Here is a 19,128-nt window from a genome sequence, read left to right on the forward strand (position 1 = left end):
AATCACTTCTTCTTCCAGACCCACTAACTCAGCTTGCCCAGAAATGGCGAAGCTTGCCCTAGGTTCTAAGCTTCTGCTTCTCATTCTCTCTCTACATTCTCTCTCTTCTTTCACCAATTTTGCAGTCTCAGAGATCATATTTGAAGAGCGCTTTGAAGGTATCACACATCTCTTCCTGTAATTTTCTTTGATTTTTTTTTTCTTTCTAATTTCTCCTCTAAATTGTGATAGTGTTCGAACCTACGGATGATCATAGGGATTTGCGATAAAAGATGTCGAGATCGTCTTAATGGTTGAGATTTTAGAGATTTTTAATAGGCGTCACTATAACTACTGCTCCCAGATCAACAGAGTACTTTAATTAGTTAATTAAAGCTATATTGGGCATGGTTTTAGAATCGCCGATACTGAGTTGAATCGTCCGACTTTTCTTGACTTGGAATTCAAACCGTTTAAACCAATTTAAAATTATTTATTAATGTATATTTATTATTAAATAATTATTATTATTATTATTATTATTATAAGATAGATTATTAGATGCTCATTAGATTAGATTCTCAATCAAAGAATCTTATTTTTTTTATAGATGACCATCAAGTATTTAAATCATTTAAAAATGATCTATTTATTTAATTTTATATTTGCCGATATTTTCCAAAAATAGGACGAGTTATGTTGGATCTCGGATGAGTCAATGTGATGGACGATTCTGATTGATACTCGCATGAGTCAGATCGGACGAGTTTTTAAACCATAATTATTAGGTTGAGAAGATTTAAAATGGATTGACAGTTCAAACCTCTTCACTGGAGTGGTGAGAATTTCTTTACACGTGGCAGTCATGTGGACCCTCTACTTATTGAACTAAGCGTTTCTCCAAGATGCCACATGGACAATGATTAGTTGGTAAGTCCAATCATGGTTTTAAAAATTAGAGTTGGCCGAGTTAGAGTTGACTCAGGCGAGTTGAATCAGATTCTAATTCCAGTTGAGTTTAGACTCGGTGGAGAATCAGTTCATATCGACCAATTTTTCTTTTTTCAAAACTTGGCAAGTCCAAGTTGATTGGTTTGACCTGGTTTGGGATGGTTTGACTTGTTTGAGATCCATTGGCTGTTTGAATTGAAATTTGTAAAACCATAGACTTATCTCTTGGTATATAGTATATGTAGGCACACACAATCAAGTTGGTTAGCCTTTAGTATGTAGTTGTTGGATTTGAGCATGTTTTTCATCATGGGCTCCATGAATGGCATACAAATGCACAATAGCACATGTTGCTCAAATTTAATTATTCGAAATCATCAATAGGTTAGATTTTTGGTGTTCATCATGGGTGGGCGAAACATTAGTGGGTTCAAAGGGCCCATGCCTAGTCGCATTTGGTTGGGGCTAGAGAGGGTGTTGGTATAAACGTTCAATACTTACATTGGTAGCTTGTTTTTTTTCTTTTTTTTCTTTTTCTCTCTTAGTATTCTAGGGTATATAATGACTTGGACAGTATCATTGTTCGCATGGCTGATGTAGATGGTGTATCAAGCCTCCATGCTACCAAGAAAACCATGCCACTCTAGTTAAGAGGTCTTTATTTGTGTTCCATACGTCATTCTTGTGTTATGACTATTGTTTAGCCTAATACTTTATTAAGGAGAGAAGTAGCCTAGGATGACTAAACCACAACCCATATGACGTTATGTATGCATTTAGTTTAAAATAATCTCCTGCAATGTTGTTTCCAAGCTTTAGAAGATTCGCCTATTCCTCTCCAGCCATAACCCCCAAGTGATCTCAAAGGGGAGAAGTCTCCAGAGGATTTTCTTTCTTCAACAAACAAGGACAAATCCCAGCTCTGGAATAATATAAGGGTTGAGCTGTGAGTCACCCAAAAGGTCTTGAAGAGACTGAAGAAATGAGACCATACTAGAGAGGAGACCTTACAATGGAGGAGGATGTGATCCATGGATTCACCATTCATTTTACAAAGAAAACAGTAGTTAGGAGTCACAAAACCCCTTCAAATTAAAAAGATCAAGAGTGGGAAGTTTATAGTGCACGACTAACCAAGCAAAAAAACGCACCTTGGAAGGGACCTTGTGCCCCAAATGAGATTTGTGGGGAAGTCCTCAATAAAGAAGTTGGATGTGTGTAATATTGAAGCAAAAGACTTAACAGTGAAAATTTTGCTTCTATTGCGAGTTCACTCCCTATCATCGTCGTCTGAGAAGGTCCATTGAGCTTGATCAAGGTGAGTCGTCAAGTCAACAGGGTCCTGCGGTTTCCAAAAATTAGAGTCCCTCTTGAAACCCAAATCCCACACTGGCTCGAAACCTTCAAAGAAGATTAGATACTCTAAGTACCTCTTCTATTGGAAAGGTTGATTTCGGTACCTAAACCGTAGTGACCAGACTTTTAACTCAACTGGTTTGAGTTCCTTCAAACAAAGGGGAGTTGATGAAGGGTTGTTTCTAAGGCTTGCAAGCTTGTTGGAATGGGATCAACCCCAAGTTCGGATCAATGTACCCATGCCCACAGGATTAGGGTTATTTAGGTTACATGTTATAGGGTTTTATTTAACAGGCCTAGCAAGTAGGAAAATTACTTTTTACAGTGTTGATCAATTGAACGAGAAATTTCTCTATGATTTTAAAACCTTAAGCGGTATATATTGCTCACGAATTGGTTTATTATGTGCCCCAATCTTCGTGTGGATTTGGCCCTACCAATCACCAGATTGAGGACGATAATGTAATAAAATTCTTTGTTTAGCCAAACCACTTTTATGACCATTTCATTGTTGAACCACATGTTAGGTTGTTCAAATGCTGGGTCTCTTATTCGAAACAATTTTGAGCCTATCTCATCCTTGCAACCTTTGCCACCAACAATCTATCCGTCAAATAGTTGATACATTGAAGAGAGCTTTACCCTTGTCAATGATTTTCCTTGTTTAACTTGCAATAATCAAATACTTGTTGAAAGAAAAGTCTTCATTATCAACTTCTGATCATTATGTAGGATTGATATTTCAATTCCCAACTTAAGACATTGACTTTTCTTTATTAGCAAATACTTAATGTACTTTCTAGACTCACATGAATTTACGTGTCATTGTTTTGTGATTAGTCAAAACTGTCATCTTATGATTTGTTTTATCTGTTTATGCAAAAGATGGGTGGGAGAGCCATTGGGTTAAGTCCGACTGGAAAAGGAGTGAAGGAAAAGCGGGTTCATTTAAGCACACAGCGGGAAAATATTCTGGAGATCCAGATGACAAAGGTATGTAGCATGTTTGGTGGAGGTGTTTATCAAATCTCGTAAGAGAATATTTCTATATATTTCCCATTAAGGAATTCCACCCTAATCTTGTAAAAGATTGGCATTCATGAAAAATTAATAATGGATGAAGATACTTTTTAGAATGTTATTCTAATGTTTAAATCTTCATTGGCTATTAGTTGCTCAATTTGGGCCCTCCAACTTATGGGCCGGCCACCTATCAGGTGGACAATAACCCCAAATCACATCAATCAGATGATTCTAGTGATTGAATTGATGACAATTTCAATCAAACATTTCCTCCATAATTTTAGAGAGTTGCTATTGGCACCCTAACTTTTACTTTTTGCACCCCAATTAAAAATAAAGTAAATAAGTGAATGGTTCAAAATAAGTAAAAGTTGGGGTGCTATAGAAGCTCTCTCTCTTTTTTGGCTAGATTTATGTTTCTTGGGTTTAGGATTTTATATGAGCCTAATCATAATTGTAAACAACTACGAAAATTGTTTGAATGAGTCTTGTAATGTTGAGATTATCATTTGAGCCAAACCTTTGTAATGTTTCAAGAGCGTGTTTTGATCTTCAATTGGGGTGTGATAAATAATTTAAGTCATTGGAGTGTAATAAGTAAAAGTTGGGTGCCAATAGCAGCTCTCTAATTTTAATGACTGTCTGAAATGGAGTGACTAATAAATCAATCATACCATTGGCTCATATACTTATTTGGACTACTACAACAACGTGTCTTGTAGCTTACATTAGTGGATTTGGTAGGGCTTGCCTGCATAGATCTTAACAGGAGAAAATTTGAATACCAGGTATTCAAACATCTACTGATGCCAAGCATTTCGCCATCTCGGCGAAGATACCAGAATTTAGCAACAAAGACAGAACCCTGGTGGTCCAATATTCTATAAAGTTTGAGCAAGAAATTGAATGTGGTGGCGGTTACATTAAGCTTCTTTCTGGATTTGTCAATCAAAAGAAATTCGGTGGTGATACTCCTTACAGGTCTGATGTTTTGTTTTCTAAAATATCTCATCTACTTCATGGTATATAATTGAAGAGCTTCTATTGCCACACTAACTTTTGCTAATGTCACCTCAAGATGTGTGCTAATTCTTTGGTGATTTACATATGAATTGGGTTGGAATTAGCAAAAGTTGGTGTGGCAATAGAATCTTTCAGATTTAAACATCATTCTTAGAAATCATTGTGCTAGAGCCGGTTGATTGAATGCTTATTGCTACAAAATCATTATTTATCTTTTCTCTGTTATCTTCTATTATATGTTTACTATTTACAGTGTTTGATGTTTCTATTTATCTAGATGAAACTATGTTGATGATGATGACATAATTGTACATACACATAGTTCTATTTAGACTTCCCCAATTTCCTTGTCTGACACTTGTGATCTTTTTTTACCCTACATGTGCATTCTGAGCATACAATTCTTTAATCTTCCGAGGCATTAATTTGCCTACAATAACAACACTCATTTCGACCCAAGATCCCAACATGAAAATTCCATTTAATCTAAATTGTGGAGTAAATGAGTTTCTAAATGTGGTATTTCGTTAGTGATCCTTTTAGTGTCTCACATAGGCCCGCTCCACAGGCTCTGACTATAATATACTTAAAAATATATACAGTTTATGTAGGTTAGCTTATATTTTTCTCTTTTTAAACACACTTATTGAATTCTAGTGATTATCCACTGAAACACTTAGAACACAAGTGAAGTTGGACAAAGTAACTGCAAAGCAAGAACCAAAACCATGAAGAAAATTTTGGTAAAAGATATTAGAACAATAATAGAATATGTAAAGCATACGTATGTGGACAAATTTTAAAATAATGCATATCCATGCCTATTATATCTATTATACAGAATTGCAAATGCTGCTATCTCAGATCCTGCCCTTATCAATCTGCGTTTTGCTCACCCCAAAGGGGTTGGTCTAGTTGCAAGCCGAGCCTTGATAAGTTCCTCAGGAAGAGTAGGTCAAGTGTTTGAAACCCCATGAAGCTATGAATTTCTTTGGGCCACCATCCAGGGTCCAGTTGACCCTTGACTCAACCTGTTACGCGTAGGACTATCCGACGGGGTGGTGCATGCGACCGCAGAATTAGTCCCACCCGAAGGGTGGGGATACCCACGATATCAACAAAAAAAAATCTGCATTTTGCACATTGGATGATGTAGTGTCTAGTAAGTAATAACCACACATCCACACATTTCTTTTCCAAAGAGACCTAATGTAAATCGTGGTATCATTAGTCAGTTTAAAAAGTGGGTAAAAACTAGTGACTTGACATAATTTGTTGATGACTCTTTTTTTTTTACTTGTTACAAGAAAATTGATTCCCCCCCCCCCCCCCCCAGGGGGCTCTAGGGATATCCTACTCTCTACAGTTGACTTGATTTTAGGTCTAAGTCACATCTTGGAGATGGCCCATATATTCCATTGTTTAGATCACTATTCATTGGGGTCTTGTATTACTTATTGAATGGAGGAATAGAATTCGTTTAGTTGACCCCATATCTTTGGGATAAGGCTTCGATGATGATGACATACGACATTTTCTTTATACTTGGAGAGTTTCTTATTTGTGGTGATCGATCTGGTTTTCCTAGAACGCATGTCTGTTTGAAATCTATTTATATCGGATGGAATGTATCATGGAAATAGTTGTCTGTTTTCTCTTGTTAAACCTTCTCACTTGCAATTTTTCATTATGCAGTTTTATGTTTGGACCCGATTTATGTGGCTCACAGACAAAGAAGCTCCATGTTATACTTTCCTACCAGGGACAGAATTATCCGATCAAGAAGGATCTTCAGTGCGAAACGGATAAGTTAACTCATTTTTACACATTTATCCTTAGGCCTGATGCATCTTATAGCCTCTTGGTTGATGGCCGAGAAAGAGAATCGGGAAGCATGTATACAGACTGGGATATTCTTCCACCCCGGAAAATTAAAGAAGTTGGCGCGAAAAAGGTTTTGTAGCTGATATGGAAACCCTAAATTATTCTTTCTTTTTTTCTTTTGATCGGTAAAACCTTAGATTATTCTAGCAAGGATTTACAATCTACATCTTGGTACCATCTGTTGGTGCCTAGCACAAATCTCAGATTATTCAACATTTCTGTATTTCTTTTTATGATTTGTATTCTAATACATCCGCTTGTTTTTTACAGCCTGCAGACTGGGATGATAGGGAATATATTGAGGAACCTATTGCTGCCAAACCAGAGGTATTATCTGTGTATTTTATTTGATGATTGTAAAAAATTTATGTATTTATCACCTAAACATTACATGGTAATATAAATCTGTCTTGATACTGCAGGGTTATGACAAAATTCCAGCTGAAATTCCTGATCCAAAAGCTAAACAGGTACATTGATTGCATACAATGTCATCTGTTTTGTAAAGAAAAGCCATGGAACTTGGCTACCAACACATATGTTGGGGTTTGACACTGATATGCATTGTTAGACCCCACAAATCTTTCTTTCCTTTTGTTTTCTTTTAATTTTTTTTCATAATTGATATTTCTAGATTCACGAGGAGTAGGTTTAAAATGGGTCGGATCCTACTAGATAAACCACATCCAAATAATTAGACTTAAAATGGGTCTGATTCTGCTCAGATCTGAGTATATCCATATTCAAACCCAGATTTCTTTATTTGGACTCGAATCCTTATCCGACTTGGATCCTACTAGATAAACCATATCTGAATAATTTTGATTTTACTTAACTGGATCTGACCCGACTGAATTGCTTGATTTGGGTTGGATAACTCCGGATAGTTCCCACATTTTTTCTTCTATACTTGTTTGTTATTGCTATACTATTCTATTTTACCATTATAATCATTTTATTTTGTAAGAAGTTAATTTTCAAAGCAATATATAATTCGGATCTAAGCCGATATGAATCTGTATCCAACTCGGATCATGGGACATCAAACCATATTCGACCCATTTTTTTTATTTGGATCTACTCCAAGGACCCACCCGCTATATTCAGATCACTCTGATTTCTGATAAAATCAGACCCATTTTATTCCCTAGAGAGGTGAGAAAATGTCCCTCTTTGTACAATGTATCCAACATGGAAGAAGTTTCTTTTGGTATTTTTATTGTAACCCCCCTCCTCATAAAATGTCTTTAGCTATGTGCAAGAAAAAAATTCTTATTTTTTTAATCTAATTTTCTCTTAGGTTTCTTTTCACCATTTTTTTAAGTTTCTAACATGGCATGAACTCCCATTGATGTCTCTGGTCAGCCTGACAACTGGGATGAAGAAGAGGATGGTATATGGCGACCACCAAAGATACCAAATCCAGCATACAAAGGACCATGGAAGCGCAAGGTATGCTACAGCTAACAATAACTTGAGATTTAATTATTTGTTTCATTGCCATTTCTCATTTATCAATTTTTATTTTTGCCAAAACAACAGAAAATCAAGAACCCCAACTACAAGGGCAAGTGGAAGATCCCATGGATTGATAACCCAGGTGTGGCTCTGTTAAGTCTTTTTTTTTTTGAAAAAAAAAAAAGGGTAAGCTGCACTTGAACCCATGACCTCAAAGTTGTTTTGCAATTTGTCAAACCACCTGAGCTATGGGTCTAAAGCCCATTCTGAAGAAAGTTTTAATTGCTAAATGATTAAAAGTTGTTTCAGTATTTCAGAATATAAAATCAGTCTGGGACAGCTGATCATTAAACACTAAATGAGCAAGAGAGCGGATTGGGGGGATGGTGAGGGAAATATATCTTAATACTCCGTGCCCTATTTTTCATTTATTTATTAAATCAAGAACCCCAACTACAAGGGCAAGTGGAAATCCCATGGATTGATAACCCAGGTGTGGCTTCTGTAGTAAGTCTTTTTTTTTTTGAAAAAAAAAAAAAGGGTAAGCTGCACTTGAACCCATGACCTCAAAGTTTGTTTTGCAATTTGTCAAACCACCTGAGCTATGGGTCTAAAGCCCATTCTGAAGAAAGTTTTAATTGCTAAATGATTAAAAGTTGTTTCAGTATTTCAGAATATAAAATCAGTCTGGGACAGCTGATCATTAAACACTAAATGAGCAAGAGAGCGGATTGGGGGGATGGTGAGGGAAATATATCTTAATACTCCGTGCCCTATTTTTCATTTATTTATTGCAGAGTTTGAAGATGACCCTGACCTTTATGTGCTAAAGCCAATCAAATATATAGGCATTGAAGTTTGGCAGGTAACAAACATGAATATGTTTACTATTTCTTATGTAAATCAACAGTAGCCATACAATCAAATATTAAGATGTAGATAAATACTAGCCTTTGTTAAAGAGAGCTGCTATTGGCACCCCAACTTTTACTTATTACACCTAAATTACAAGTAAAGAGAATAAGTAAAAGTTGGGGTGCTAATAGAAGCTCTGTTTTTTTTTGGGGGTTCAGGATTTCATGTGTGAGCCTAATCATAATTTTAAGCAACTACTGAAATTGTTTGAATGAGTGTTATAATGTTTGGTAATGTTACAATTATAATTTGAGCCAAACCTTTATAATGTTTGAAGAGTGTGTTTTAATCTTTAATTGGGATGTGATAAATAATTTAATAAATTTGGATCTAATAAGTAGAATTTGGGGTGCCAATAGCAGCTCTCTTGTTAAATTGTTGGTCTATTAATCGTGTCCATATATTTTTTTTTCTGGATGGTTGGATATCTGACCTAATTTAGCTCACTCAAGTCCTTATTCCATCAATACTGATCAACTTGTTTCTAAGAAATGAGAAATAGCTTTGTTTGAAATAGTTTGGATATAATTACTCAACCCAATGCAGGTGAAGGCCGGTTCAGTCTTCGACAACATTTTGATTTGTGATGACCCAGACTACGCAAAACAAGTTGTGCAGGATATATTGTTCAAGAATAAGGAGGTTGACCATTTCTCTTGAGTCCCCACTACAACACTTCATTTTGATGACTGTGAATTTCAAACTTCTATTTTGTTTCAACTTTCAGGCTGAAAAAGAAGCCTTTGAGGAATCAGAGAAAGTGAGACGAGCTCGAGAAGAAGAGGTGTTTAATAAATCTAATTACTTAACGGGTTTTATCTTTAATATTAGCTGAAGATTTCTAAGTTGTTTTGAGCTACTATGCGTGCAGGAAGCTCAACGAGCAAGAGAGGAGGGTGAAAAACGGAGAAGAGAGAGGGGTCACGATCGACGATACCGAGATAAGGAGCGATATAGGGAGAAATACAGGAGGGTATGTTGGGACATATGTTTTGATCTCTTAATCTTTCCTTTAAAATTATAGAGGTCCTACTATTTGCTTGTTGGTTTAAACTAGGGAAACAAGGTGGTCTGGTTCAAACCGAGAACCGAACCATACCGAAGTTTTGGGCTGGTTTGGATTACATTGCGGTTCGGTTTCAGGTTAAGTTCAGACAATAGAGAATTGATCAATTTGGTTTGGTTCTCGGTTCAAGGATTGTATATAGAACCGAACCGAACTCTAATGTAATAAATAAATATATATTAATTTATTATGGATCATTTTAGGAGTTAGGACATATCTTAATGACTTATTTTTTATTTATAAATTAATGATTTTTTTATGGATAGGTTAGTGATTTATTCTATGAAATTTTATGTTTATTATATATCTATATATATATATATATTTGTTTTTTTTTTTCTTTCAATTAAAAGTATGTTACTTCCAAGAAAGTTTATAGAATATTGGCAATCCATGGAACCAAACCGACCGTAGTTTGGTTTGGTTCTATTTGCATTTCGGTTTGGTTCTGCTTCTTATTTAGTGGAACTGATCTATGTTGGTTTGGTTTCAATTTGGCCCCAAATCGAACCAAGTTGCACCCCTAGTTTAAACTTCTGTCATCTTCTTTAAGAATGAGTTAACTGGCTCAAGTTTGCTCCCCTTTTGTTTTTGTTTTTTTCTTCTTCTCAGAAAGCTTTGGGATGTTTTTTGTAGATAATGTTTCCTTAAGCTTTGATTTCTAATGACTACAAAATGTTATATTATTGTACAAATTCTAAACTCAAAAGGCATCTTTTTTCTTTTTTGCAGCATGATCGACACCGCGATTACATGGACGATTACCATGTAAGCATGAAAGTTTCTGTTTATTTGCTTTGAGAAATTCTCTTGCCACACCATCTTTTGTTAATGCCAAATCACCAAAGAATTAGCACGCGTCTTGAGGTGGTGTTAGCAAAATTTGGTGCGGCAATAGAAGCTCTCTTTACTTTTGATTCTTTCACTGGATTGCTGCATCACTACCACCCCCGTTTTTGAGAAACTACTCAGCCCTAGCATTTGTGTTCTTGACCTTGACATGGAGTTGTGGGTGCAGTATTTTGTTTATTAAGTATAATTTTATTAGAGAGAGGAAACAAGTACAACGTAGGCAATCGTGATGACCAGCTACAAAGACAGCAAGCACCAGCTATTACACAACGAGTCCCATCTAAAAACAAATTCCGGAAAACTTCCCTAAGCCTGTCTTAGTAAACATTGGAGCCGTAATCAATTCAGTGTAGCACTAGCTTAGCCAACCACAAATCTCTGGAATAAGGCATTATTGTTGAGTCATGCTGGAGTGACCTCAAGATTGTACCTCATATCGCCCATCCTGACGTGAAAGCATGTAGGAACCATAGATGTTTTTTGACTCGTATCGATGAAAAACATCTATGGTTCCTACCCACATTCACGTCAAGATGTGCGATATGAGGTACAATCTTGAGGTCACTTCAGTGTTATTCATTATTGTTTGTTTGGGGGGCGCTTGCTTACATTCATTTATTTATATATGTCTAAGATTAAATATTTTTTTTCTTCCTAACTCATGCAGGATGAACTTTGAGGTGTTCTCCACAGCTGTGTTTGTATTCTATCTCAAAGCCATAGGGAGAGAAAAAGGAACAATTCCACATTGTTAATTACTCTGTGGTAAATCATTAAAATTTACCCTTTTTAAGTACCTGATGTTGTAGAATTGAGTTGTAATGGTGAATATATCGGATATGTTTTGTCGAATGTAACTGGTCTACCCATTTAAGTATCTGCATTCTTGAGTTGTGTTTGGTTGCATAGTTTTTTGTATCCTAGATTAGACTTTATGGTTTTAATGGGATTATCGGACATGATAATAAAATGTGGAATTAATCTGGCAGAGTATGGGATTTTTGATGTCTTTGGTCCAAGTTAGGTCTAACTATCCAACTCTCCTAACTCCCTCATTGAAACTTACTGTATGAAGTTTGTTACCCACCAAACATCACTTTATCAAGTTTGCCCGAGCGAACCCTGGAGTGCAACCCATTTTCAACACCTATGATAAAAGTTCTAAAGGGGTTTTTTTAATTTTTTTTCCTTTTGAACCTGAGTTTTTCCATGAAACCTAGAAGGTTATGTTGTTCGATTGCTGAGTTGATTATTCATTTGGCCAATGACCCTTAGTAAGATTTGAAGTCTTATCAAGTCAAGTCATGATAGCATGATTTTATAAAGTTAAGGTTTGTTCAAGGAACAAACTTGAATCTATCTTTAATTAAACTTCACTAGGAGGTAGCGTGTGCAAACACACATGCATCAAAACGGGCTTATTTGTAATTTATAATATATATTAAAGGGTTTTAAAGATCACGTGATAAAATGGATATTTTTGTAATTTTAAAAATTAATCATTGTAATTATAGCGACGTGGGTTGCAGTTTTCTTGATTTTTGATTAAAATGACTCTGATTGTATTAAGTTTAAATGTAAAAGTGAGGGCAATTGTGCAATCTAAATTTTAGTGCCGAACCACTTCTATTGCACTCCAACCTTTTTATTTTTTACTTTTTTTCAAAATTCCTATCCTATAATGAAATGATAATATCAGATATTCCTATCCTTACAATAGGGGGGCCGACTAATTGTCCCAAATCCTTAGTATGAAAGTGATGTTTCAGGTATTTTTTTGTCGCTTTAATTCCATTCACATCACTACCATAGATGATAATATCATATACATACACAATTAGCAGTACCACATATTGTTCGTTGAAGAATAAAAATTGAGTGATCTACATGACTTCTGCGATATCCAAAATCCTTCACCACTTGACTAAAATTTTCAAACTAGGCGCGTGGACTCTGTTTAAGACCATAATAGCCTTATTCAGTCTGCACAATCGTTCATTCCCCCATGAGCAACAAATCCAAGTGGTTGCTACATATACACTAGCTCATTCAAATCACCATACGAAAAAGCTTTCTTGTTATCAAGTTGATATAATGGTTATTGTTTAGTCATTGTAACTGATACGAACAAAAATTGAATTTAATCTAGCCACAACAAAAAAAAAAGTCTTAAAATAATCCACACCATACACCTGTGTATATCTTTTGGCTACTAGTCTGTTAATAATATCATCAAGTTGATACTTTATAGCAAAAACTCATTGGCAACCAATAATATTTGTGTTAATTGAAGATGTGATTAACTCTCAAGTATCTCTCGAACACAAGGCAGACATTTCCTCTTCCATAGCCTTCTTTCATGCTGGATGGGAAAGAGCTTCTTAACATGTCTTGGGAATAGAAACTACAAAAAGGGATAAGGCACACTAGCGATACGAAGAACTTAGAAGGTCAAAGAAACAAATTGAGTGATTGGATATTTAGTACACGAACATTTACCTTTCCAAGCAGCAATAGATAAATTCAAGTCAAATGAGGAATGTCCTTGAGAAGATGTCAACTGTGCAGAATTGTTGGATTTTTGTAGTGCAGATGTCTTATTTTTTCGTGTATACACTTGCAATGGCTTGCCAATATTGGTAGAAGGAATATAAATTGGAAGGGTATTGGAAGAGGTATTGAAGAAGAAAGAACATTAGTAGAAATAATGTTTCCTTCACGTGAAAAATATGGAGTATTTTAAAAAAAAGAGTAACATTTGTACTGACAAATAACTTTTGAGAAGGAGGCTCAAAGCATTTGAAAAATATGGAGTATTTTAAAAAAAAGAGTAACATTTGTACTGACAAATAACTTTTGAGAAGGAGGCTCAAAGCATTTGTACCCCTTTTGAGTATGAGAGTAACCAAGAAATACATATTTTACTGCACGGGGAGACAATTTGTCAAGTGTTGGATCCATAATATGAACAAAACAAACACATCCAAAATATGTAGGACATGAAACAAAGGTAAACTTGAGCATTGAAGTGAAATTTGACCATCCAACACAGATGAGGGCATGCAATTAATGAGATAGCATGAAGTAAGAACTGCATCGGCCAAAAACCCTTTGGAACACCCATATGAAACATCATTGTTCGAATTACATCTAACAAGTGCCTATTTTTTTCCTTTTTGCTACCCCATTTTGTTGAGGAGTGTGTACATATGAAGTTTGATGAAGCATATCATTAGAAACACAAAAATCAGTAAGTTCGTTTTTCATATATTCCAAAGCATTATCAGAATAAAAAAATGAGAATATTGAAATCAAACTATTCTTTTCTTTATGAAATGATTTGAATACAACAAGAACTTCAAACTTTTATTTCAACAAGCACAACCATGTCATTCTTGAGTAATCATCCACAAAGGTAAGGAAATACTTAAAACGAAAAAGACTAGGAACATAACATGGACCCCAAACATCTTAGTGGACTAATGAAAAAGGAGTTGACTTCTTTTATTAAGACGAGACCTAAACACAGACCTATGATGTTTACCAAACTTGCAGGCCTCGCATTCGAAGAAAGACACTAATTGAATTGAATGAACAATTTACTTAATCTTATGTGGTGAAGGATGACCAAGCTAAAAATGTCATTGAAGTGGAGACATACTGGAATGAAGCGCAACACCAGTAGCCAACAAGTGTTCATAATAAAATCCACTCGATTCAAGCCCTTTACCAATCGTCCCCTTTGTTTGGAAATCCTGAAAGACATGTGAAGATGGTTAAAAAGTTATGGAGCAACTTAATGATTTAGTCAATTGACTAACAAATAGAAGGCTCATAGAAAACTTTAGAACGCATAACACGGATAAAAGAGCCATGGAAGAAGATGCATATACATCATTTTTTCCCGTAACATTAAAAAATAAACCATCAATAAGAACAACAGATAAGTGATGTACATGGTTTATACAAAGATGAAAAAACCTTATAATTACCTGTCATGTGAGTGGAAGCACCAAAATCTATTTTTCAAGACGAAGATGGCTGGGAAGCAATAAATGCAATGGTATCTAAGGAGTATGCCAGAGTGAAAATAACATTAGAAGAGGTTGAAGTCTACTAAATAAAAAGTTATTGCACTTGTTTCATTAATTGTTATATGCCACAAGAGACGACCATTGTATCACTATTAATAGAGACAACACTAGAATATTGTTTATTCATACCACTCTGTTGAGTATCACAAAAATCAATCACAAGATAAGTCTGATTGGCCCATGCAAGCTATCCAAACTGATCCCAATATTTGTCAAACGTGTGGTTGTAACGACCACAATTCGTGCATGAACGGTTATTGCAACCTCGACCACGAGCTCCCCTTGAATTTCAACCACGTCCACGAGAACAACTACCAAGGCCTTCATTGGAATATGAGATAAGATTACTAGATTGAGGAGAAATTATAACAAAAGCATCCGTAGATAAGATCATAATGGTGGTAGATTAAGAAGGTACAATAACATGTTGTAGACATGAGAAAACATTATGCAGTGATGAGATACTATTGCTAGTCAACATTTGCCTTCTAGTATACTGATAGTTTGAATGAAGTCCAGATGGAAACTTGACAACTTAGAACTCTGCATGTTGCTTTTGTTGGACCCTTAAATCAGAAGAAAGGGGTTGATGCATATTTAACTCTTCTCACATACCTTTAAGAGTGCTATAGTATTCACCGAGACTCTTATCACTTTGTTGAAAATTACAAATCTTCTCATACAATTCATAAACACGTGAGATATTCTTCTCGTGAATTGCATGCCAAATATTTTTCGTAGTTTGCTGGAACATTACATTAGCACTAATATGAGGCTCCATATTATTTAGTAGCCATGACATCACACAATAATTATCTTTCGACCACTCCTTACACCTTGCTGAATTTTTTTTCTAGGACATCATCTATTAAAAATTGCACCAACAAAAACTCTAAGGAATTGAGCCCAAAGAAGATAATTCTATCCATTGACTTTATAGATGTATTTTGTATGCCTAGACTATCACAAGAAACTTGAACAAACGTCTTTTAGATGATGACACAATTTGAGTTTTCATAGTATATGAACAACAACTACTTTTTCGGCCACAAAAGTAAGAGAATAATACTTTAAAAAATAAATTCAAGTCACCTTCGAACTCACACTTAGCAGTAGATTCAGGTCACGTTTGAATAACATATTAATTGAGCCTGGTAAAACACTTCACCAAAGAAAAATAACACATAGACTACCTCTTGTACCTTCTACATTCAATAAAAATATTGTTGTACTTCTATACTCAATAATCTATCCAAGAACACAACAAAGGGGGAGGGGGTGAGACCTTTAAATCCCTTTTTAGGGTTCTCTAAAATCCTAGATCAATCTCTAAAAGAAAAAGAGTGAAAACGGAGAAGAAAAAAGGAAGATTGGTAAATGAAAGTGTAAAAAAATATATCAGAATGACTTTGATACCATGTAAAATAAAGAAGAAAGAAGAGCTAGGAAAGAAAGAGGCAAACTGAATAGGTTTCAGCCTCCTCTATTCTATTTATAATGACATAAAAAACATAAAAGGATACTAATTCCCCCTACTTACGCACCACAATTTATTATTAAATACAAACAATTCTAACAAACATGAAATGCTATAAAACAACAAAGAAAATGATGTTCAGGTCCAGTTTTATATATAGCAATGCTCCCTGGATTTGTCTCTTATACCATAGAACAAAACAAGGTATAAAGTTATGCATCTCTTTGTAATTTCCATGCAATTCTTTCATCGAAAGCTCTTCTGCTCTCCAACATTTGATGTATGGAAAGCGGATACCATATTCTCTCCTTATATCTTTTACCATGTCACATGGTTTGTATTGAGGACTATCTTTTAATTTGTTCATCACCAACATTGAGACTAATTTTTTTTTTGTTGTATGAGGATGATCTGTATTACCCGTGTTTCCTTCATCACATGTACATGAATTTTTCATTATTTTTATCATGAACTTTAGATCCGTAGGGACCTTTGATGCATGTAACCTCCATGGAAACCCATGAATTTACATTTTACGGTTATTTGTATCAAATCATTCTTGATGAGCACCATAATAAAGTTGTGAGCAATCTCATTTTGCTTCAATGCTTGATGGAAGGTCTCTTTGTCACTAATTTTTTGTTATACTCCAAGAATATTATCTTTCCCAAAATCTTGTTAATAGAGGTGCATATTTTCTAGTGGTGGTTGTTGACTAAGTGCATCGATTGTTGGGTCTCTATCATTTTCATTTACAACATTTGCCACAAATGCATATGTTGAACTTTGGGTTGGAATCCTTCTTGAGGGGGTTAGCACATACATATACATGTTTTCTGATGCCCGATACAAATCAATCAATGCAGACAATGATTTATCTCTCGATAGATTCATCAAATTTTTATGATTTCCAAGCATGAAGTACTTCAAGCTTATACCATCATATGGTGTATTGATAATGTCAATCACTCTTTATTTAAAAATTGCAAAGGTATCATTATGATATATAGTTTCACATTCAGAATTATCGTCACCATCAATATATGACATGGTTTCCTCTTCTTTATTAATTGCAAATTAATCACCGAATCTCAAAACAACATAAAAACTATCTTCAGACGTTGTAATGAAACCTGGTGAAACGAAAATAAAATAACTCACCAAAAAGGTAAATTTGATTACTGTCAAGTTCGACAATGAATTTGATTAATTATCGACTTTGACAATTAATATAATCGAGTTTGACAATGTTAATATAAATAAAATCGTCGAGGTCGATAATCATAATATCAAAAAATTGTCAAGCTCAATAGTAATTAAAACAATTGTTGAACTCGACAATTAATTATATTCTAAATTAATCGAGTTCGGCAACTATAAGAAAAAATTCAAACTCGACAATAATTATTAAAATATTGTTGAGCTTGACAATAGAAAATAATAAGACCTAACTAGATTACTTAGATGCTAGTTAAAAAAAATAAAACATCAAATAATTACTTACTTGAACACGTATTGCATTCAACGAGGAGGAAAACTCGTGCAAAATGATGGATTTGGAGCAAATGAGTGTTTTTTATAAGAAGAATATAAAGAGAGAGCAAAAAGAATTCTATATTGCAAAAAGGTATTTTCGATACTTCATTGTTAAACAATGGAGGGAAATGAGTATGAAGGAATGCTTAGAAAATCGAGATTTACTGAATGAACTATTTAACAAACCCACAAAAGTCAATGACTATCAAATTACTACTTGGGACCATTAAGTAATTTTTCTTAAAAAAATAAAAAAATTCTCTAATATACTATCAAGCTATCGCCCAAAATTCAAGGACTATCTAGAAAAAAAGAAGGGAAAATTACTTAAAGGACCCTCGTAAAGGGACTTCATTCTAAATGGTCCCTAAGTTTTCAACATTAGCTAAACAAGACATTTAGTTAAAAAAAAAATTCGTTCTAAATGGTTCCTAAAGATTATTTTCACCAAATTTTTTGCCCAAATTACCTAAACTACCCTAACCTCTGAATTTATCATTTTTTAATATAAAAAAACTTGATTTTTGGCATCCAATCGGTGTGTAAGAGCCACCATTTGCATCAGAGAAGGTCAAATCTAATTTTTTTAAGAGGATTTTATTGGTTGGTTTGAAGATGTATGCTTGATTTAGGTTTTTCTTAAGTTTTTTTAATCATTTTTAACAAAAAAAAAAAAAAATCTAATTTTTATGGTTCATTTTGTTTGAAAATGAAAATAGAGATTGATTTTGTCTTTATATATATATATATATATATATATATATATATATATATATATATATATTTCTGTCATTTTCTTGTCGGAGAAGACGAATGTTCATTTTTTACAATGTCGAGTTCATTTTTAAGTACTGTCTAGTTCAACAGTATTAATAATATGAACTTGATGGTAATTTATTTAGTAGTATTAATAATATGAACTCGATGGTAATTAAATTACCATTGAGTTTAGTAGTAATAAATATTATGAACTCGGTGGTAATTTAATTAGCATCGAATTGAGTACCAAATGAATTGTGAACTCGGTGGTAATTTAATTACTATAACCATCGAGTTCATGTGCAATTAAATTATGAACTCCATGGTAATGATACTATGAACAACCTTCACAAAAAGGTATCATTTGGCAATATTGTAGAATTAGATAGTAATATTATTGAAGTCGTGGTAATTTATTGATTTCAACTGTAATTTCTTTCGAAGTCGACAGTAATTTATTGAACTAAATAATTTTTTTACATTAAAAATCTTTGATTCTTGTTTATAATGGTGCAGTTATCTTATGGTATTGAAGTCAATATATATATATATGAACTCAAAATATCGTATGTATTGTATTACTTTTAAAAAAAAAATTTAAAATTTTAATTTAATTTAATTTAATTTTTTCTTGTTTATTTTATTTTTAATATCAATATTGTAGGGGAAAAGAACACTTCACTCAAGTAGTGGTAACCTTATCAAAAAAATTTAGGGTTTAACTGAAGAACAAATAAATGTGTTTAAAGGTATGT

General features: G+C 34.1%; 1 protein-coding gene across 1 annotated transcript; it reads left to right on the forward strand.

Moving 5' to 3' along the window:
* On the forward strand, window positions 1–11,495 carry CRT3 (calreticulin 3). The gene is made up of 14 exons (XM_086427710.1): window positions 1–158; window positions 3,172–3,279; window positions 4,098–4,290; window positions 6,028–6,286; window positions 6,487–6,543; window positions 6,639–6,686; window positions 7,582–7,668; window positions 7,759–7,816; window positions 8,472–8,539; window positions 9,136–9,231; window positions 9,317–9,373; window positions 9,461–9,562; window positions 10,388–10,423; window positions 11,175–11,495. The coding sequence occupies exons 1-14, from the start codon at window positions 44–46 to the stop codon at window positions 11,184–11,186; spliced, it is 1,296 nt and encodes a 431-aa protein (XP_086283836.1). The 5' UTR covers window positions 1–43; the 3' UTR covers window positions 11,187–11,495.
* Window positions 11,496–19,128: the final 7,633 nt, after the last annotated feature.

Source organism: Akebia trifoliata, chromosome 16 (assembly GCF_017979445.1).
Source record: "Akebia trifoliata isolate Shusen 1 chromosome 16, ASM1797944v1, whole genome shotgun sequence".
NCBI lineage: Eukaryota > Viridiplantae > Streptophyta > Magnoliopsida > Ranunculales > Lardizabalaceae > Akebia > Akebia trifoliata.

Coding starts and splice junctions, on each gene's coding strand:
- CRT3 (XM_086427710.1), top strand. CDS start 44: ATGGCGAAGCTTGCCCTAGGTTCTAAGCTTCTGCTTCTCATTCTCTCT. Junction 8,540..9,135: donor TAGGCATTGAAGTTTGGCAG/GTAACAAACATG, acceptor AACCCAATGCAG/GTGAAGGCCGGTTCAGTCTT. Junction 9,374..9,460: donor GACGAGCTCGAGAAGAAGAG/GTGTTTAATAAA, acceptor CTATGCGTGCAG/GAAGCTCAACGAGCAAGAGA.